Consider the following 21,645-nt stretch of genomic DNA (forward strand, 5'->3'; position numbering starts at 1 on the left):
TGTGAGCCGCTGGGCCGCGTGGGCCCCGGTGTGCCCCGGGCAGGGCATGCCGTGAGGGCTGAGCAGTGGGCCCTCTGAAGGATGCTTTCTGCATCTTCGGTGGGGGGTGGCATAGGGGTGCAGGGGGGTGGGGAGTGCATGGGGGGGCGGGGGCGCCACCACACAGGAGTCCGCTCTCCCCACTGCCCCGTTCCTGACCCTGTGTCCGCGGGCCACTCTGATTTGCCCTGGGGTCGGGGGGCGGGGGGCGCGGAGAGCAGACTACAGTAAATCACGGGAAAGGATTTTGAAGTCAATACATTTGTTTTCGAAAGCACGGAGCACGGAGCACGCGGTCGGCGCTTCTGTCTCCAGCAGCTCCTCCCCGCTCAGCCTTTTATGGGACTGTCATCATCACCCCCGCTGACAATGAGCGATTTCCTCCCTGGGAATATCACAAGGGCTGCGCTCCCTGCCAGGACCCCTTGGCTCCACATTCCTCCCTGAGTCACAGCCCGAGGCCGCTCGCGAGGAGGGAGCAGCTGCGGGCCGCACATCTGCGAGTCATTTGAACATTTTATGAATAATAAAAACTATCCATTACGCAGACTTATACATTATATATTAACCCGATACCTCTACGATTACACTACCCGCGGTCTCCTTCGGCGGACGCATTTTTTCCTAATGACACTCTGACTCCAACAATAAATCCGAATATCTAAAACGTTGCTCTCTGGTAACACGACATAAAATTTCCGACTCTCTGTGTTGTCAGCTCTTTAGGAACGACAACCATAAATTACAGCAGTCACTGAAAAGACAAGAGAGACATGGAAACCCCCAGAATGCTAAAAGCATGGGAGGAGAATTATGGTTTTAGGTTAAATAACCAAAAGACTGGAAAAAAAAATACAGGGGACATTAAAAGGATGCTGAAAAGTCAGCCTTAAACACAGTCCAAGCAGCGTGAGCTCTGTGCGCGGCCCTCGGGCTGCGCATGACCTCGGTTTGCAAGTGGGGGCCTGGGGACGCCGTCAGGATGCTTTGAGGACCCCGGGCCCAGTGCCAAGGGACAAAGGGTGGACACACCAGGGTGGACACACCGAGAGGCTGGAGGAAGAAAAGTAGCTGCTTTAAGTACCATTCAGGCCAAGGCAGGGGGGCTCCTCCCGCAGGAGCATCTCACTGGTAGCAGCGTGGAAAGGGCGCCTCTCGGGTCCTTCCTGCACGTGGGTCTCGGACAGGACGTCAGGCCCCGGGGCCTGAGTCCGTTTTCAGGGACGCCTTGTCTCCCTTTCTTGTTCTCATAAACTCTATCGTTACCATTTTCTTGCTCAGAAACAGCTTTTAGGGGCACATGGGTGGTTCAGCGGTTGAGCGTCTGCCTTTAGCTCAGGTCATGATCCTGGATCCTGGGATCGAGTCCCACATCAGGCTTCTCTGCATGGAGCTTGCTTCTCCCTCAGGCTGTGTCTCTGCCTCTCTCTGTGTGTGTCTCTCATGAATGAATAAATAAAATCTTAAAAAAAAAAAAAAAACAGCTTTTGGTGGCATGAAGCTATGCCTAGTGCCATGCGTGAGGCCTACATTTTTATTTCCAGAACATCCTTTCTCTTCTGCTTTCTCTCTTGTTCCAGCAGCAGTGACTTGCCATATGTTCCAGGGAAGATGGGGTTTCATGTTGGCTTGCCCCGGCTGGCTCGGAGCTGAGGAGGGTATATTTTAAGCCCCGTACTCAAAAATAAAAGCTTTGGCAAGGCTTCCAACAAACTGAAAACATCAAGATGTACTTGTAACCTGGGCTCTGATTAGTTTGGATTTTGAGAGATTTCTAAACCAGTGCTTCAAAGAAAGAGAGAAAGGGTAGTTGGGTGCCAACGTGGAGGGATTGGTCCTGCCCCCGGGCCCGGGCTGGTGTCCTCAGTCATATGACACTCCCATCAAGGGGGTCCAGCTGGTGGCCAGGCCTTGACTGCCGCGGACAGTGCAGAGAAACCTCCCTCTTCTCCTCCCACCTTTGTCCCTTTCGTGCGTCTGCAAACTGCCGGCTGCCTGTCTGAGACGCTAGACTGGCACGGCTGCCCCGGGCTATGTTCAGTGTCCCGATTTGTCCCACCGGGCCACAGGAGAGACATGTCATCTTTTTTGGGTAAGAAGAGCTGCTTCTTCACGGAGTCCAACAGCCCAGCCCGCCTTCTGGCCTCTCCACCCGCAGAGGCTGAGGAGGGGGTTCATTGCCAACATTCCTGTTTCATTCCCAACGTGACTTAGGTTTATAGTCAGTTTGCAGGCGCCCAACCCGGTGCAGACGGAGGTATCTGCAGTGTGCTGCAGGGCAGCAGACTGCGCGTGGCCCACGGCATGGGCCGTGCTCTGGAGGGCCCACCCTCTCGCTGGGGCGGCAGGCAGCCCTTTCACCTACCTGGCAGCCTACCTGGCCGCGTGGGCCCAGACACGTGCACGCTTCCAGGGCAGTGCCCGTAGTCAGGCCCCTGACCCCACGGCGGAGCCCTCTTCCCTGGTTTCACATAAGCATTTCCTTCTCTCTCTCTTTTTTTGAGAGAGGCAGACACAGGCAGAGGGAGAAGCAGGCTCCCAGTGGGGAGCCCGACGCGGGACTCGATCCCAGGACCCTGAGGTCATGCCCTGAGCTGAGGGCAGACGCTCAACTGCTGAGCCACCCGGGTGCCCCTCACATATGTATTTCTGCTGAGAGCAAGACGTAGTGCTACCCGCGGACGTTCAGGCCCGTGTCGGGGTGCTGCGCATCCAGGGCCGGGGGCGTGGGGCAGCGGTCATAGGTGCCTGTGCCTCTTGCACATCCTGCCGGGGAGCGGGAGGGGAGTCCTCAGGCAGCGGGACAGTCCCTCGGCCACAGGACTCCAGGAGCATTCAATATTTGCAAAAAGCCAAAAGCAGGCCGGGAACGCCAGCCCGGGGGCATCTTCCGCGATCTTTACCGTGAGGAAGGACGCGGCGCTGTGCCCGCTGACCAGGTCTCCGCTGCGTATTTGCTGCGACTTCACGGAGACAGATGGAGAGGCCCGCTGACCCCGGGTAGATCAAGGTGACACCCTCAAGACCCCGGATGTTCTGTGCGTTCTCCAGCCTCGTGGGGAAGATTCAATTGTGAGGATGGAATGCCATAAATCCACACTCACTTCCTGTGGGGGGCCATCCTGCCCGCTGTCACTTGCCAACCGCGTCCATGTGAGCAAGCAGGACACTTACTCCCGCCCAGTGGGGACACTCCCATGCGGCCACAAGCTTCAGCCCCCACTAGGGTGCCATGGGGTCCAGGCAAGGCTTCACCTGGTCGCTGGTGTCAAATTTGCAAAAGGAAGACATCTGGGTCCCAACTGCTACCGACCACAGCCTCGCTCCACCGCAGCCTGCTCTGTCCCCTGCCTGGTGTTGGGGTGGCTGGGGGCCCGCTGACCTGCCCGCCCCGGGGGTACAGTCTGGGCAGGTGGGATGTATTGAAGGGGGTCGCTGGTCTGGCGTGGGGATGGCTTCAACCACAGCCCTGCTTCCCACGGAGCCGACGCGCCAGGCGCTCGGGTGTGAAGGCGGTGACCAGAGGGGATACGCGGCTCGAGCTCGTGTGCCATCACGGACACGGCTGTGACCAGGTACGTGACCAGGAGTGCGCGGCACGGCTAGGAGTGCGCGGCCTGGCCACAAACGTGATGTGACCGGGTCCTGCGAGCCGGGCCGGGGGGCGGGGGGGGGGGATAGTGTGCGGGTCCTGAAGCACATGGAACAGAAGCTACTCGGTGCAAAATCCTTTTAAATCGTGAAAACTCCTATGAGCGGGCTTAGTCCCCATCTGCACGAACAGAATCCTCTGGCGAGGACGGACTCCGTGACGCAGCAGATGCGGTTAAACGCGGCCCTTACTTTCCCTCTTTTCAGGGGATGGTGGGAAATAGCTAGCGGAACCCCTGCGTTTGGAGCAGCGCTACGCACAGCCGAGACTTCTGTGTGGGGTCACGTGTTTGTGAACCTGAACTACCAAAACCAAATTTCGATCAGCCGTGCGGGAGGAGCGATGGCGTCATCTTTACATCTGGCAAAACACAGCCCGATCGTCGTGTGAAGGAGCAATCAAGAAGGACGCAGCCCGGGGCTGACTCTTGATTTCGGTTCAGGTCCTGAGCTCGAGGCCCGCGTCCGCCTCCAGGCTCAACAGGGGGAGCCTGCTTGGGATGCTCCCTCCCCCTCCCTCTGCCTCTCCTCCCATCTTGTGTGCTCTCTCTCCCTCTCTCAAATGAATACATCTCTTTTTTTGAAGTATACAGCGCAACATTATTTTTTATTTTTGAGCAAGTGTGCCTGCATGTGTTGGGGAGGGGCAGAGGGCGAGGGAGAGAGAGAATCTTTTTTTTTTTTTAAGATTATTTATTTTTTTATGAGAGACACGGAGAGAGGCAGGGACACAGAGGGAGAAGCAGGCTCCCTGTGGGGAGCCCCACATGGGACTTGATCCCAGGACCCCGGGATGATGACATGAGCCGAAGGCAGAGGCTCAACTGCTGAGCCACCCGGGTGCCCTGGGAGGGAGAGGATCTTAAGCAGGATCCACACTCAGCAGCACTGTGCTGGACACGGGGCTCGATCTCACAACCCTGGGACCAAGCTGAGCCGAAACGAAGAGTTGGACACTTAACCGACTGAGTTACCCAGGTGCCTCTCAAAGTTATGTTTTTTATTAGCTGCCTGACACAGAGGTATGTTGTGTGGCTAATTAAACTAGGTTATTTTTCTAGATTTTGTGCAGTTTATAGCATCTACCACTCTTTAAGATTTGTAAGCTACTTTTCCTCAACCTACATAATATTCACTGTCACACTTGACTTTGAATTCATAACTCTGCGTTATTTTTGAGAGAGCTCCGCAAACTCTCTAAGTTTTAGGCCCCATAAAACCTGCATCCATTCTCCATGATTGCTCTATACTTGCTCTCCCTCTTTTTCTTTATTTGGCTGTTTTAATTGAACCCCTTCTACCCTTAAGTAATATTTATTCATGGATACAGGAAATAACTGGAAAAACTAAAAAGTAGTAAGAGTACCAGTACATTTCACTAAGAAATGCATGTCCAATAAAATTTACTTTTTAAGTTTATGAATGTTCATTAAAATTAGAATCTATTTATACAGGGCAGCCCCGGTGGCTCAGCAGTTTAGCGCCGCCTTCGGCCCAGGGCATGACCCTGGAGTCCCGGGATCAAGTCCCACATGCAGGGAGCCTGCTTCTCCCTCTGCCTGTGTCTCTGCCTCTCTCTCTCTGTGTCTCTCAGGAATAAATAAAATCTTAAAAAACAAACCCCCAAAACTTTCTAGAATAAAGACAGGAGAAGGGTAAAGAAAGGTGGTCGGGAGAGAACATGGTAGAAGCATGGGTGCTGAGTACCTGAAATGCACCAGTGATCTGAAGGTCTAGTGGGCCCTTGTATTAAGCGGCTTACAGCAGCCCCTTCAATCCCACCGCCCCTGGGAAACCCCTGCTCTCTGTCATTGTGATAGGCCGAAGACTGAGAATGGGCTTCCCATTTTTTTAAGGGTTGTAAGAAAAAAAGACCCTGCAGTAGTGACTGCATGTGGCAAACCCCCAAATGATTTCCTATCTGGTCCTTCATCGAAAGCCAGCTGGCTCTGCTTTATGGGAAGCAATGGTTTTGTATTGTGTCATCCCTTAGGGTGTAGTAAATTTTTTTTTTTTTTTTAAGATTTTATTTATTCATTCATGAGAGACACACACAGAAAGAAGCAGAGACACAGGCAGAGGGAGAAGCAGGCTCCGTGCAGGGAGCCCGATGTGGGTGCTTCCTATGTGCAAGGTATGGGGCCACGGCCAGATGGTGCTGGTGGCGACCTCAGAGCCGAGGAGCACCTCCCTGGTTTGCGGATGCTAGTGGAGACAGGCAGGACAACACCAACCTTTCAAACACAAAGCACGTGCTTGGAAGCAGAATCATAAAAGTCACACAACACTCTTCTGGTTTTCAGTTATGAACCGGCTGCCAGTCAACATTAGGACAAGAATTCACAATAAGCGAGGGACAGACTTATGCTTCATGTACCATCCCCTCCAGCCTGAGGGTGTTTATTTGTAACAGGTGTAAAAGAACAAATGTCTAGAAGGATGCTAGAGTTCAGGTGACAGGCAAAACACAAAACAATAATTACCTTGCTTAACTCAAACATATTAAACTGGTTTCAAAACCCCGTAGAGGAAAAAAAAAAAAAACCAACAACAAAAAACCTTGTGGAGGGATACCTGGATGGCTCAGTGGGTCGAGTGTCCAACTCTTAGTTTCGGCTTGGGTCATGACCTCAATGTCATGAGATTGAGCCCCATGTTGGGCTCTGCGCTCAGTGAGGAGTCTGCTTGAGGATTCTCTCTCCTTCTGCAGCTCCCCTGCTCACTCTGTCAACAAAATCTTAAAAAATATTTTAAAAATAAAAAAAAGGGGATCCCTGGGTGGCTCAGCGGTTTAGTGCTTGCCTTTGGACCAGGGCGTGATGCTGGAGTTCCCGGATCAAGTCCCATGTCGGGCTCCCTGCATGGGACCTGCTTCTCTCTCTGCCTCTCTCTCTCTCTCTCTCTCTCATGAAAAAAATAAAATCTTGAACAAAAGGTATTAAATATATTAAAAAATAAATAAAAATTTTTAAAAAGTAAAAACCTTGTGGAAATGGAAGCAACACAAATGTTTGTGAATCAGGGATCCCTGGGTGGCGCAGCAGTTTGGCGCCTGCCTTTGGCCCAGGGCGTGATCCTGGAGACCCAGGATCGAGTCCCACGTCGGGCTCCCAGTGCATGGAACCTGCTTCTCCCTCTGCCTGTGTCTCTGCTTCTCTCTCTCTCTCTGTGACTAACATGAATAAATAAATTAAAAAAAAAAAACCCTCCCCCCAAACATTTAAAAAAAAAATGTTTGTGAATCACATGTGATTCATCAGACTGGGTTCTGGAAATCATCTTAGGGAAACAATACAAAACACAACATGAGTAATAGTCACACCAATGTTTCTGGCAGTGCTTGCTAAGAGAGCACGGGCACTAGCACACATCTGAAAACTGTGCTCCATGGGCAACAGTTGTGCTGCTAGCAGATGCACCATGGCAGGTCTTTCAAGCACAGCCATGGCTGGCACCGCTCATTTTGGCTTTTTTTAATTTTTAAATTTTATTGGACAGAGAGAGCACCAGCAGGGGGAAAGGGAGAAGCCAACTCCCCCACTGAGCTGGGAGCCCAACATGGGGCTCAATCCCAAAACCCTGAGATCATGACCTGAGCCAAAGGCAGGTGGCCAACTGACTGAGCCTCCCAGGTGCCCCTTGTGTCTGCTTTCAAGCCTTCCTGGGGGACAGAGGAGAGGGAGCCAACTCCTGGAGACTGGAGGATAAACTAATAGTCCTGGTTCCCAGGGAAAAGCTTCACGCACATGGAAATATACTTGTACTTGTTGTTCGCTCCAGAGTTGCAGGACCCCATGGCAGGAGCAGTCCGAGGAAACCCACCGCAACTCTGCACTCCACCCTACGCCACCCCGCCCCGCGAACCCCACACGCCACACGGTCTCAGTGGTTAGTTCATGAAGCTGGCTATTACACAGAAACACCCAGCAGGATAGAAAACTGCCAAGAGCACCGTCCATCCGCAGCCCCAGCACCGGGCAGGCATGGGACAGGTTAGTCACGGCGGGGTTGGCACCGTTGTATTTCTCATTTCCTTTCTTTTGGGCAATGTGGTTTTAGGACTTTTGTAATAATAATAAAAAAATGTGATAAGGAGAATCTCACCGAGGTGCTAAGCCTCTAGGAGGTAATAAAACCCGAGGCAGATGATCACAGTAGTAGTGTTCAATCTCGGCGCTCTAACTCAATGTAAGCAGCGCAGGATTACAGAAACATGAACCATAATGACAAATACACCATACTGAGGCCAGGGACTGGATTCCAAATGAAGTGAGAGAAGGCCCAGGCGTTTGGGCCCATAAACAGGGGCCGTGGGAGAACAAAGCAAACCATGAAAAGGACACGGATTTGTGGGCGGCCTTCCCCGCCAGGCTGAGTGGCGCCACCCTAACCAATGGCCCCAGCTTCCATCTTCACTTGTGCGATGGGGAGTAACGTCACCTCGACTTGTTACGTCCTCCAGGAATCGGTTATTTCGTCCCCACAGGGTGCTAGCACAGAGACACCCCCCGACACACACTTGAGACTGTTCACACCACTTATGCCCCCAGGCCGTGAGTAACATTATCATGAGTGTTGGAAGGTTACTCAGCCAACCCAGAAACTGTAGCTAAAACAGCGCAGAGTCCACCATGGCCATCTGGAAACAGTGCTGCTCTGCTGGGCCCTACAAAACTTCCATGGCTCCCTAATCCCACTGCTGAAAACTTCCCTGAGTTTACATCTAATCCTGAATTCAAGTGAACAAAAGGATTCTGTTCAAAGTGCTAGAACTTAACGTTACAATTCTTTTGCAGTACCATAGTTAAAATCAGTAAAACTCCTACTTTCGCTTTATCGAGAATGCGTTCTACCAAATTAGAAGTTATCATTACATTTATTAACACTTAGCTGGTAAGGGAGACTAACATTAAACTGACCAGGGACTCGACATAGTGGGATCACAGTGATGGAAAGTGCCTAGAATTTTCTGAGGTTCTGGCTCACGGGAGAAAAATCCCTTGTGCACAGATGTTTCTAAATGGGTGTTAAATAAACTAATTCACCATTTCCCGTAAAAGGGACACTGATTATACATGTCAGGCCTCATGGCTGGAGCGGATTTTATTTCTGTAGCCCAGACACCGATAGGTTTACTCTCTCAAGGAGAGCGCTCAGTGGCGAGGCGACTCCCGACCCGAAGAGGGCTGAGGCATCCGGTACTTGGACAGGTCCAGGTTGAGGTCTAAGAAGGTGTACGGGGTGTAGTCGTGGTGCTGGAGGTTCCTGTACGTGGTGTTGTCGAACGGCTCGGCTTGAGCAGGCTCTGTGGGGAAAAGCAAGGCCGTGAGAACACGGGACAGGAAGCGCCTCTGCAGGGCTCAGCTCACAGACACCCGAGCATCTAGCATCTGTCACACAAACCCTACCTGAAATAATAAACTGTCTAATTAGTAAAGAAAAGCCCCGTGAAAGCAACAGGATCTTCAGAAGCAAAATAAAGGAATTAGCTGAAAATGGATTCTGAAACACAAAGCCTTAACAGTGGGAGCAACATGATGGTTTTTACGAGATGTCTTAACACCTTACTTCATACACTTCTAGATCCTGTACTTTGCAGAATTTTGAAAATGCCTATAACAATTATGGAGGGACTTTCAGGCCACTTAAAGATGCAGGAAAAAAACCCTGATCTATTAGAAATCTGTCTTATAATAGAAATAAACCACTTATAGAAAACAATTTTCAAAAGCAGAAGCTTAAGTGAGCCTTCTAATAAGTCTCTGGGTACAAGAAAATTAGACCCTGTTTTAATAACATTAATACCAACTTAAGGGGAAATGGAAACAAGGTGTATAGTTTTCAACTTTTTCTGAAAAAGTTGTTCGTATGCTTTAGATTCAGACTAAAATATACAAAATAGATTTTATTTCTTTACGTGAAAAAGAATGGTAGTCGAAGAACTAAAAGTGTGTGGTTAAAAAAAAAGTGTGTGGTTGAAGCAAAAGAAATATCACTCTCCTGCCATGTGACATGCAGCGTAAGAGGACGGGAGGTGTGGCATGTGGGGCGGCAGGTGGAGGGTGGAGTGAGGTGCCTACTGATCCTGGGCTTCTGCCATCGGGGCTCTCTCAACTCCTACTTGAGCTGCACAAAAAATAACCTAAATAGTGCCCCTACTTAAATTCATATCAAAGCTTTGTTTTTCATGTGTTTAGTTGTATTAAACAAAAATGATGTCTTATTCAGAGCTGACACCTTTCCAATCTCAACGAGCAGAGACTCCCCATGGTGTAGGCACATCTTCAAAGCAGATACAGGGAGCGTGGTAACTGAAGGGACATGTGGGTTCAGAAAACTCATATGAAAATCAATCCCGTCAGGGGACAAGAAGCCAGGTGGCAGGAGCGAGGGCGACTGCTTCGGGACACCTGACACGTGGGCTGTGCTCCAGGGCGGTGGTGGTTGTAGCCTCCGAAAGGCACAAGGAATGTGGGAAAAAGAACACATCCGTGAAAAATTAGAAGCAAATTGTTTTCAAAATGGTTTGCAATGTGGACCCTGTCGTCGTCCTAAAGGTTTAGGTATTCCTCTCCAATTTATGGCAGGATGAGTGAAACAGTAGGCTCAGGAAATGCGGTTCTTGGGTTCTTGACCAGTCTGGAAACTGCAGGCACTTTGCATATTAGTGAAAGAGGGAGAAAACGGAGGGAAGAAAACACAAATTCTGTCCACATAACACACAACCAGTAACAACAATTAGCACGTAGTGGAAATCAGGCAAGGAGAGGCTTTAGGAGGACTACAGAGCCAACAGGAAGGGGCTGGGTTTGTTAGTAATGCATTTTACAGATATTCTGCGGAGCCAGGCTCTGAACCCAGAGCCCTCCCTTACTGCCTGGCCACCGCCCACCTACAGCACACACCCTTTCTAAACTTCAGGGCACCGCCAGACGGTAGCATAGTAGGAATAAAACACTAAACGTTTATGACCGCGAAGTAGCCCTTCATAAAAATTCAGTATAGAAAAACAAAGCCGCCCATTGTGTTTTTTTGGTAAACCAGAGAAGGAAACGTCATCCAGTGGAAAGAAGACTGAAGCTGCTCCTGGCTGTCCCTGTGTTACTGACTGGTCTCTCTCCTAACATGTGGATGTCCCCTCGGACCCGAGGAATCTAAGAGCACTGCTCAGTGTAGCCGCCCAGAAGACCCTCCCAGTGGGGGTGAGCACGGCCTCTGGGGTCACACAGGACCCCTTCCGCCAAGAGGAGGCTCTGCAAGTTCACCAAACAGACACGTGGACAGCCTCCGAGGCTAAGGGTGAGGATGTGAACTGCCAGAGGGCAGAAACGGCACTGGTTGTGGGCTGGTGGGGAGTGCCCAGGTAACACGCTTCCAGTGCAGAGGAAACATCCAGGGCCCCGGGGCTGTGCCTCGGCTGTGTGTCATCACAATTACGGCCGTGGAAGGGGGCAGACTTCTCCTGCGGGGTCTGACTAACTGGAGCACGTCTTCACCCCGCAGGGGCCTCCAGAGGCCCACCACCCGCACAGGAAAGGAGGTTCTCAAGAGGGCACAAGGGAAGGTATACCCGCTGTGTTGTCCTGCTCTTGCAGGCCTGGCGCCGCGTCTTCAGCCGTCCCGTCCTTCCCCTCAGGCTCCAGACCTGTGGTCTTCTGCTTGAACACACCCGCATCAGGGGCAGGAACTGGCTTTGGATGTTGCAGTGGTGTCTGATCTTCCAAAATCTCCTCTTTAGCCTCCAAGACTCCTCCCGTTACCTGCTTCCCTGCATTTTCCTTGTCGGGTAGGGGAAATGCCACCTCCCCGTCACCTTCCAGTACTTGCTTTTCAAAATGTCTTTCTCTGGAATCAGGAGATGCTTGCAGCTGTCCTGCCGCTCTGGTTCTTTCTGTCGATTGCCCAGGTGCTGGGCTGACATCTGGCTGTGTAGACAGTCCTGACTTTGTGGGGTCAGGGAAGGTTTTTTTAACTTCAAGTGGCTTTTGGCTTTCTTGATCTTTTTCACTTGATCTAAGTATTTTCTCCATTTGTTTTTCCTTTATATTTTGCTTCACAATCTCTTTATCTGCTTGTAACTTGGGGGTTGTAGCTTTTGGTTTAGCATCTTTTCTGTCCTCTGATGGCTTCACGGTGGGCCCTTTCTTCTTTGCCTGACGGGGCCTCTCTGAAGGGCTGAGATCTGGCTGCACTTGCTGTGACCGGATCTTCTCTCTTGCTGCTGTTGCAATTTTGGAGGCTCTACTTTCAGGGGAACGGGGGGCCTGTGGTGTCGGAAGCCCTTCTTTGCCCCTGCTCATCATCTGAGGATCAACCTTGGAGGCATCACCCTCCTCGTCAGACTCTGAATCCGAGGAGGAGTCTGAACTGGAGGAGCTGGACGAAGATGTTGAAGATGACGAAGATGATGATGAATCATTTGTCCTTCCTTTGCTCTCCTGAGGAACTTTTGCATCCAAACCCTGTTTTCTGAATGGAGGCAGAACTTTTTGAGGAAACTCTACCAAAGTCTTTCTTGATAAAAACTCTGGAAGCCCTTCATCTGTGAATGGCATGCTATCATCGGGACTGGTGCTAGGGCTAGCTACCACCCTGCCTCGATTCACAATTGACGGGTAAGAACTGGGTGAAGACAAGTTTTTAGACAATTCGGCTGCGGTTGGGGTGGCGAGTAGCCTGCCCCTCTCCTTTCGTTCCACTACATCTAGGAAATGGCATAAAGAGGAATATTATTTTCAATATTTTGCAAAACAATCTAAATTCATCAGTAACTCACATTTTATTACTAACAACTTGTTATTATAAAATCTTCAATGTACTCATCCTAAGAAATGTTTCCTGGGAATGCACTTGTAGGTCAAAGCCAAGCCACACGACAGAGAACAGTAAGAAATGCAGATGTTTTTCTTTGCAGCCAAAATATTTAAAAAACAGGGATTTTTACTGACAGAAGTAACAAACTTGTCTCCACTTTTGACAATGAGGGCTTCTTTGATAATTTTTAAACTATTTCATCCAAGTTTCAAACAGTTAAGCTATAAAGAGATTTCTAAATGACTATTATACATTTTATAAATCGTAATTTCTTAAATCTTTACAAAGATCTTCAAAGATTAAGAAAGTCATTCATACTGGATGAACCTTAACCTTATGAACAAAACGGCAAAGCAGAGCAGGGACAAGAGCCTCATTTGTATCTGAGTGTGCACATACATGTGTGAGTGCTAGGGATCACTGGGTGGGGATGATGTCATACAAATGAACATGCCCTGAGTGGAAGAAAAGTCCTTCAAAATCACAAGTCATCTGGGGGCTTCTTTAGCCAGAGAAAAGTTTAATGACCAAAAAATTCTAAAATAACTTGATGTGTCTATCATCGGAAACAACAGGTTTTAAAATGGGGGGAGGGGAGAAGAGTACTAATATAAAACCTTGCATTTTTTTTAGACTCAATTATTATTTTTCAAAAATATTTTGATTGAGGGAAAAACAGAGTGAGCAAACATGAGCAGGGGTAGGGCCAGAGTCAGAGGGAGAAGGAAATTCCCCATTGAGCAGGGAGTCAGACTCAGGGCTTGATCCCAGGACTCCCAGGACCCCCCGGACACCCAGGATCACACCTATCACCCCCAGTTCCACCCTCACCCATCTCTCTACCACTTCCACCATCTCGACCACCCCCTCCACTACTACCTCCAACATCCAACCCCACCAACCTCCACCACCACCTTCACCTTCACCTCCACCAGCACCATCAGCAGGAGCAGTAGTACCTCCTCCATGCCATGTGATTCCGTGGCTACATGCCAGTCCAGAATCTGCATTCTAAATGCGGAGCAGGTGCCGAGGCAGCTAACTCTCAGAACTCACACAGAGCTCTAGGATCATGTTAAACCTAAAAATGGGACAAAGGGGGGCGCCTGGGTGGCACGCAGGTTAAGCCTCTGCCTATGGCTCAGGTCATAATCTCAGAGTCTGGGAATTGTGGGGAGCCTGCTTCTTTTCCCTCTTCTCACTTGGGCTCTCTCTTGCTCTCTGTCTCTTAAATAAAATCTTAAAAGAAAAAAAAAAAAAGAGGAAAAGAGTGTACATGTACTGAATTTCTCTCAGCTGTACCTAAATCAGCTCAGAAATCCCTAATGGCCCCTACAACCTCCTAGCCTGCTCACCTGTATCATTCATCCATGTTTATGTGGGGTCAGAATTTTCCAAGAATGAAAAGTTAAGTTAAAATAGGCATATCTTATATATGCTGCTTTGAATACAAAAATTACAATGCCTGAATCTTCCAAAAAGTGCTGTGGAGGGCAGCCCAGGTGGCTCAGTGGTTTAGCGCTGTCTTTGGTCCAGGCATGATCCTGGAGACCTGGGATCGAGTCCCACATCAGGCTCCCTGTGTGGAGCCAGTTTCTACCTCTGCCTCTGTCTCTCACGAATAAATAAATAAAATATTAAGAAAAAAAAAAGTGCTGTGGAGATTTTTTAAATTGCAAATAAGTTACCAAAACTACATTATAGGTTGATTTATTATCTATTAAAATGAAAAGAAGGGCAACCCAGGTGGAGACCCAGGATTTTTTTTTTTTTAATTTATTTATGATAGAGAGAGAGAGAGAGAGAGAGAGGCAGAGACACAGGCAGAGGGAGAAGCAGGCTCCATGCACCTGGAGCCCGATGTGGGACTCGATCCCGGGTTTCCAGGATCGCGCCCTGGGCCAAAGGCAGGTGCTAAACCGCTGCGCCACCCAGGGATCTCCTGGAGACCCAGGACTGAGTCCCATGTCGGGCTCCCACCATGGAGCCTGCTTCTCCCTCTGCCTGTGTCTCTGACACACACACACTCTCTCTCTCTCAAGAATAAATAAATAAAATCTTTAATAAAAAAAAAGGAAAGAAAATTTCAAATGGGATTAACAGTGGTATCATTTAGAAATTCTGTTTGAAAAGAAAATTTCTGTAATATGTAATAAGAATGTTTTAAGGTTTCTTTTATTCATGCTAAATTACTGAAGAGTTCCACAGAAAGGCTAATAGACTAAAACATAGTAATGCTTTTTAAAAAAATTTCAAAATATTATTTAAACTCTACTAATTAACATATAATGTGTCATTGGTTTCAGAGGTAGAGGTCAGTGATTCATCGGTCTTATATAACACCCAGTGTTCATGACATCACGTGCCCTCCTTGATGCTCATCACCCAGTTACCCCATCCCCCCAGGCCCTGCCCTCCAACAACCCTCTCTGTTTCCGAAGGTTCTTAGGCTTTGTCTCCCTCTCTGATTTTATCCTGTTTTATTTTTCCCTCCCTCCTCTGTGCTCCTCTGTTTTATTTCTTAAATTCCACATACGAGTGAGATCATACGATATTTGTCTTTCTCTGACTGATGCATTTTGCTAATTTTTAATGAGAGCCAATTTCTGACCCACTGCAGCAGGGGCCCAGTGTCCTCTTGTGACTCAGAAGGAAGCTGCCACAATGATCTGGAGCTGCCGCTAGTAACTGCTGTTCCAGAGTGCCAGGGTGCAGATCACGTCTGCATTCAACCGTGCAGAGCAGAATGTCGTCACCGTGAAAACAGGCTCATCATGCAGAGGAACAATGGCTTTCCCCTTATGACCTTACCAGTCTGTTTTCATGAGGTCCCTTACTTTCACCTAGAGGCAGGATGCCCATATACTCTATGTTTTAGTTTGATGCTGACCTTCCTTGAAAAACAAGTATATGAAAACACCACGCTACCTAAGTTAAGTCAACCGAGGAGGCACATCACACTGCACAAGTCGAAGACTTTCCTGGACTGTTTCTACTCTGTCAGAGACCATACAAATGACCATATCAGCCTACACACAATTAAGGGCTATGAATACCAGTAACAGCACCGGGACAAATCTTACTGCTTCTCTATCTCTTCTCAAAACAACTTCCACTTCCCGAATCTTTTCAGCTCAGTTGAAAAGTGAGGGCATGACCTTCAAGTTTTTAGTGATCTCCTGATCAAAGCTTTTATTTATTTTTTTTCTTTTTTAAAGATTTAAAGTGGGCAGCCTGGGTGGCTCAGCGGTTTAGCGCTGCCTTCAGCCCAGGGCCTAATCCTGGAGATCCAGGATTGTGTCTCACGTCAGGCCCCTGCATGGAGCCTGCTTCTCCTCTGCCTGTATCTCTGCCTCTCTCTCTCTCTCTCTCTGTCTCTCATGAATAAATAAAATCTTAAAAAAAAAAAAAAGATTTTAAGTAATCTCTACACCCAAAGTGGGGCTCAAACTCATGACCCTGATATCAAGAATCGTGTGGTCTACCTACTGAGCCACCAGGGCATCCCTAGCAGCCTCCCTATCAAAGCAAAAATGATGTATTGGTGTTTGAAATAGATTAGCCATCTTAGAATTCTTTCATATCCTGTCACTGGGTCACAAAACTAATCCTGGAAACAAAGCACACTCCAAAACAAAGGCATATTTTGACGACATGAAAGAATACTCAACTTTTACATGCTAAAACTTTTTTTTTTTACATGTACAGGACTATACAGTGATGTTTTTTTTAATGAATACACGAGAATCAAGATTTTGTTTTCCAGAGGCAAGACAGCACAGTGATTAAAAGTACAGATGGTGGGGCCTCACCGCTGGGGTTCACGTCTCGCTCCACTACTGACCTATGTGTGACCTCAGGCAGCTCATGGATCTCCTCCCTCTACTTTCTTATCCATAATGCAGGGTTACTAATAGTGTCCACTCACGGGGTTCTGAGGACCAGATAAGATAATATATGGAGTGCTTGGAACAGTGCCTCGCACTGTTGGTTAGAATTAAATACAACAAATCCCTATTTCCAGAGATTTCTCACTTTTCAAGCTGAAGTAAGGACTGAAATGGATAATTAACTTTGGCTTCTTGACAGATTCTTTAAAAAGCAACACTGGAGTTAGTCAATGATTTAGTACTGATTGTTGCAAAACAGCCTAGTGCCTAGATTCAAAGTAACATCAAAGTAGGGGAGGTAGGGGAGCCAGGGGAGCCCAGGGGGAAGGCTCAGTGGTGGCTCAGGGGTTTAGCGCTGCCTGCCTTCCGCCCAGGGCCTAATCCTGGAGTCCCAGGATCGAGTCCCATGTTGGGCTCCCTGCATCGAGCCTGCTTCTCCCTCTGCCTCCCTTTCTCTCTCTTTATCTCTCATTAATAAATAAATTTAAAAAAAATCTTAAAAAAAAAAAAGTAGGGGAGCCAGGCGCTTCTGCAGGAGGGGGGGCTACAAAGAGACCCTGGATTCTGGTTTCTGCACTGGGGGCTCTCCTCAGGAAGGAAGCACGTGCTACCAGAAGCTGGAGCTCTGGAGGGCATAAGGCAGGTGTTCTGTAACCTTGGGGTCCTGCCTCTAAGGCAGGCACTGACTAGAGATGTGAGCACACGGGTGAGTGCTTAGCACCCTGTGTGCAAGCTTCCACTTGAGCTTCTTTTCACACTGAGTGTTTGGGGCTAAGCCCCTGAGAGTTGACAGCGGCTGACCTGACAATGTGCCACTAGCAGGCAAAAGCCATTTCAGCGTCCGACACTTAACCAGTCTGAGGCCTGCATAAATGTCAATTTAGAAGTATTCTTTTTTTTCTTTTTTTTTTGGGGGGGGGGGGGATTTAGTTATTCATGAGAGACACACAGAGAGGCAAAGACACAGGCAGAGGGAGGAGCAGGATCCCTGCAGGGACCCCGATGTGAGACTTGATCCCAGGACTCCGGGATCACGACCTGAGCTAAAGGCAGACGCTCAACCACTGAGCCACCCAGGCGCCCGTCTTTCTCTTTATACAAGAATTGTAATTATTTTGAAATGACAAGACACAAATGAAATGTGTCTTAAAGACAGTGTGGTTCAGCATTCTGTCTTCCTACCTGAAAGCACTCTATGGTGGACACGACACAGACGCACATCTCATGCTGGCCCTGCTCAGGCAGGGAGGAACTGTTTCCAGGGGCAGAAACTACACTGGGAGTTGTAGTAGCCTACCAAGGCCAACTCCCAGGTCAGTGTTCCTGTCTCATGCCTGCACCCAAAACTGTCACATGACCAAGTGCCCTATTCCACTCATGTAGCCACTAGTCCAGTTTCATAAATCTATGATGTAGGATTGCAGAGACAAGACTAAAATTCACCAAACACAGCGAGAACATTAGTGATGAGATGCAGCCAATCAGCAGTAAACACTGAAAGAATGTCAAAAATGTGCCGGGCATAATACAGAACTGAACTGACACTCTGGTTGTAAACATTTTTTAGGAGTGATCAAGGTACTGTGGCTGTGTTTTTTAAAAAAAAAAAAAAGGGGTCCTAATTTTTAAGATCTCTATTTAAAAACATAAGAAAGAGACAGAACACTGGATTTAAAAGTGAGGCAAGGGACACCTGGGCGGCTCAGTGGCTGAGCATCTATCTGCCTTCAGCTTAGATTGTGATGCTGGAGTCCTGGGATCAAGTCCCACATGGGGCTCCTGCAGGGAGCCTGCTTCTCCCTCTGCCTGTGTCTCTGCCTCTCTCTCTGTGTATCTCATGAATGAATAAATAAATCTTAAAAAGAAATAAAAGTGAGGCCAATACAGACTGAGTTACACAGAACAGAACATTCTGAGTCAAACAGAATTAAACTGAGCTGAATTCAGGCCTCTAGCAATGATGTGCTTAGGGCATGAAAGGCAGTTGGGGGCCAGCAAGCCACAATGGGCCAATATTCTGAAACCTACCAGTGCTTTTGTGTGCACACCAAGAAGCGACAAAACGAAAAAATATCTAAGTATTTATAAATATTTAAATATTCAAACCGAGGAAATGACATTGATGAAAATAAGATAAATTCAACTTATCATTCTGAACCACATATGAAAGTCAAGGTTTTCAGAGACTGTACATATACATCTTCCACTTTTTTTCTTTTTTAAGATTTCATTTTTAAGCAATCTCTACTCGTAACATGGGGCTCGAACTAAACCCTGAGACTGAGAGTCATGTGTTCCTCTGACTGAGCCAGCCAGGCACCCCTGTAATCAGTCATTAGTAAGGAATCGGGAGTAGAAAATAAAATTCCCACAAGAGAAGTGTTTAAAAATATACTGTTGCATTTTCTATTCTCTTTCCATGAGGATATGCTACATTGGTATTTAGGAGGAAAAAAATAAAAAAACAGCAATAACAGTCAAAATTACTATGGAAAGAGCTGGACACAGAACAGATATCATGCTGCATCAAAGTGAGTTGTAATGGAAAATGGTGCCTGCCCTAACTCCCTCTCTACTGTCATAAGAGGATGCCTACAACCCTGGGCTATGGCCAACCAGAGCCCGGGAGGCCACATGTGAGTTTCAGAGACACTGAGAAAAGCCACAGTTGGGGGAAGCAAGATGGGGTTCAGAGCTACCATGGGAGTGTGGGCTACAGTACGATACTAGGGCGATCTACACACCCCAGCCTTTGCCCTCTGTATCCCCTTGCTATGTGTTAGAGTAAGGCACTTAGAAAACAGACAAAACTGGTTTGGGGCTAAACACTAAGTCAAAGACTGTTTCGTTACTGATGCGTTTGGTCTAAAATCTGCATGGATGTTATTTCTGATTATAATCTGGACACTGCTTGAGATGAATCAAATTATGTGGTCAGTAAAACTTTTCATGTTTGGAAAACAGACTTATTTATGTTGCATTATCTTTTCCTTATGACTATCATTAAAATCTTACTTTTTGGTGGACTTTGCTTCTTGGGATTTGGTGGCAGTCCCTTTTCGCTCTTCCCTGATTCTGCACAGAGAGAAACCGTGGAAGCAAGTCCTCGAAATACTCGTGCTTCAAGGAGCATAATCTGACAGAAGAATGAACAAATACGGACATTTTAGGGTAACATCACGTAGGACCCATTACAACATAGAAATACCATGTGTTATTACTAAGCATCCAAATGGTACATTGTAAAGTTATCACCATTTCCATAACATGTATTACAGAAATTTTTGAAAGTACAAAAAAAAAAAAAAAAAAAAAAAAAGCTGCAAGAAAGATAACCACAGGACAGTCACTATTAGCTATGTAACTCCAGGAAAACGTCAAAACAGTTTCTCCTGTGCACAGTTTTTTGTTGTCCCCGATTACGTGTTAGCCTACAAAATACTGATTCTTTTTGTAAAATGTTTTCCTGTATTTACAAAGCTAAGCAGAAGAAATACTATCTGGTTGTTTACAATGATGTGGATGAATAATGATTACTTCCAAGCTGTTTACAATATATCATAATTGGGCGCAGCCCGCGTGGCTCAGCGGTTTAGCGCCGCCTTCAGCCCAGGGAGTGATCCTGGAGACCCCGGATGAATCCTACATCGGGCTCCCTGCATGGAGCCTGCTTCTCCCTCTGCCTGCGTCTCTGCCTCTCTCTCTCTCTGTCTCTCTCATGAATGAATAGATAAAATCTTAAAAAAATCATAATTGGAAAACAAACTATCACTGATAACTCACCGAGCATGTATTTACTAACAGCTATTACCTGCTGGGCACTTCTAGAAGCTGGATATAGATACCGCAGAGGGGCCTCTCCTTTATATGCAAAGAGGAAAATGTGTTTTCTATGTTTATGACTGCAAGTGCATGCCTCTGTGTATACATGAAAGCTGAAACAACAATTTGGAATCAGTTTTTTTTTTTTTTTTTAAGGTTTTACTCATTGATTCATGAGACACACACAGAGGCAGAGACTTAGAGGGAGAAGTAGGCTCCTGGGCAGCCCTGGTGGCCCAGCGGTTTGGCGCTGCCTTCAGTCCAGGGTGTGATCCTGGAGTCCTGGGATCGAGTCCCATGTCGGGCTCCCTGTAGGGAGCCTGCTTCTCCCTCTGCCTGTGCCTCTCATGAATAAATAAATAAAATCCTAAAAAAAAAAAAAAAAAGAAAGAAAGAAAGAAAAAAGAGAGAGAGAAGCAGGCTCCCTGCAGGGAGCCTGATGCAGGACTCGATCCCAGGACCTCGGGGTCACGACCTGAGCCAAAGCCAGATGCTCCGCCGCCAAGCCCCCCAGGTGCCCCAGAACCAAGTGTTTCAAGGACTAACTGAAATAGATCCCCACCCCCCGCCGTCTATACTCCTCTTTGCAATGAAGAGTTGGTGCTTTTGCAGCGAGAGACGTCTAAAAATTTAAATACAGTGAAACGGCTTTACGTTTTTTCCCTCCGGGTTAGAGGAAAGCCCTTCCTTCCTGTTTTCACAGAGGGATGGGGTCAGGTAAGCGGGCTTCCCCGGGGCTGCCGAGGAGGCGACCAGGTCAGCCCTCCTGCCTCCCCTCCCGGCCTACACCAGAGGTGCAGACGCTGTGGTCGGGCCCCTGACACCTGGGAGCCCTCGCACCCTGCCCGCGGCCCGGCCCCGCCCCGCCCCGCCCCGCACGCTCCGGGCTCCCCAGGTGACCGGGGTCCTCCTCCAAGGGGCCGTGGCCCGGCCCAGGCCCGCCCCTCCGCCCCGCGCCCTCTCCTGCGCCCCGCATGCGGGCCGACCGCCCACCGGGACGGCTGGAGAGGCCGCCACGCCCCGGCCCTACACGGGCTCCCCTTTACCTTCAGCGCCGCGGACCGTCCTTCCCGCAGCAGAAGCGACGCCGCCATGACGGGGACACCGGGGACGCCCGCACCAGGGCCTGGCCGGGCTGCGGTCGCACCCGGACTGACGTCACCGCGGCGCGCGCACCACCGGCCGCGGGCCCGCCCCCTGGGCCGAGAGCACCAATCACAGGCAGGCGGAGGGGCGGGACGGGGCGGGGCCGAGGCCTGGAGGCTGCCGGCGCATCCCGGCACCCCTCGCGGCGCCTCAAGGCCACGCCCCCGGGCGGAGCTGCCAATCATCGGCGGGGCGGGGGCGGGGCGGGGATGGGCGGAGCCAGCGCGGCCGCCGAGCGCTCCTGCGAGGTCGCGGTCTTGGAGGCGGGGCGCCCGAGCCGTGT

General features: G+C 48.9%; 1 protein-coding gene across 2 annotated transcripts; it reads right to left on the minus strand.

Moving 5' to 3' along the window:
- Positions 1-8,768: 8,768 nt before the first annotated feature.
- Positions 8,769-21,390, minus strand: NDUFV3 (NADH:ubiquinone oxidoreductase subunit V3). Of its 2 annotated transcripts, XM_041735151.1 has the most exons (4): positions 21,263-21,390; positions 19,410-19,530; positions 11,261-12,394; positions 8,769-8,995 (listed from the first exon to the last, which is right to left on the minus strand). In XM_041735151.1, the coding sequence occupies exons 1-4, from the start codon at positions 21,308-21,310 to the stop codon at positions 8,844-8,846; spliced, it is 1,455 nt and encodes a 484-aa protein (XP_041591085.1). In that variant the 5' UTR covers positions 21,311-21,390; the 3' UTR covers positions 8,769-8,843. The 2 variants fall into 2 exon arrangements, with proteins under 2 accessions (XP_041591085.1, XP_041591086.1); XM_041735152.1 differs by lacking the exon at positions 11,261-12,394 and having other exon boundaries at positions 21,263-21,325.
- Positions 21,391-21,645: the final 255 nt, after the last annotated feature.

This window comes from Vulpes lagopus, chromosome 20, assembly GCF_018345385.1.
Source record: "Vulpes lagopus strain Blue_001 chromosome 20, ASM1834538v1, whole genome shotgun sequence".
In the NCBI taxonomy this organism is placed as follows: Eukaryota; Metazoa; Chordata; class Mammalia; order Carnivora; family Canidae; genus Vulpes; species Vulpes lagopus.

What these genes read in the sequence shown, in the direction of transcription:
- NDUFV3 (XM_041735151.1), bottom strand. Translation starts at nt 21,310, where the DNA reads ATGGCGGCGTCGCTTCTGCTGCGGGAAGGACGGTCCGCGGCGCTGAAG. An exon ending in GAAGCAAAGTCCACCAAAAA is followed by an intron (nt 12,395 to 19,409) that starts GTAAGATTTTAA and finishes GCCATTTCCTAG; the next exon opens with ATGTAGTGGAACGAAAGGAG. An exon ending in AGAGCAGGACAACACAGCGG is followed by an intron (nt 8,996 to 11,260) that starts GTATACCTTCCC and finishes TTTTCCCCACAG; the next exon opens with AGCCTGCTCAAGCCGAGCCG.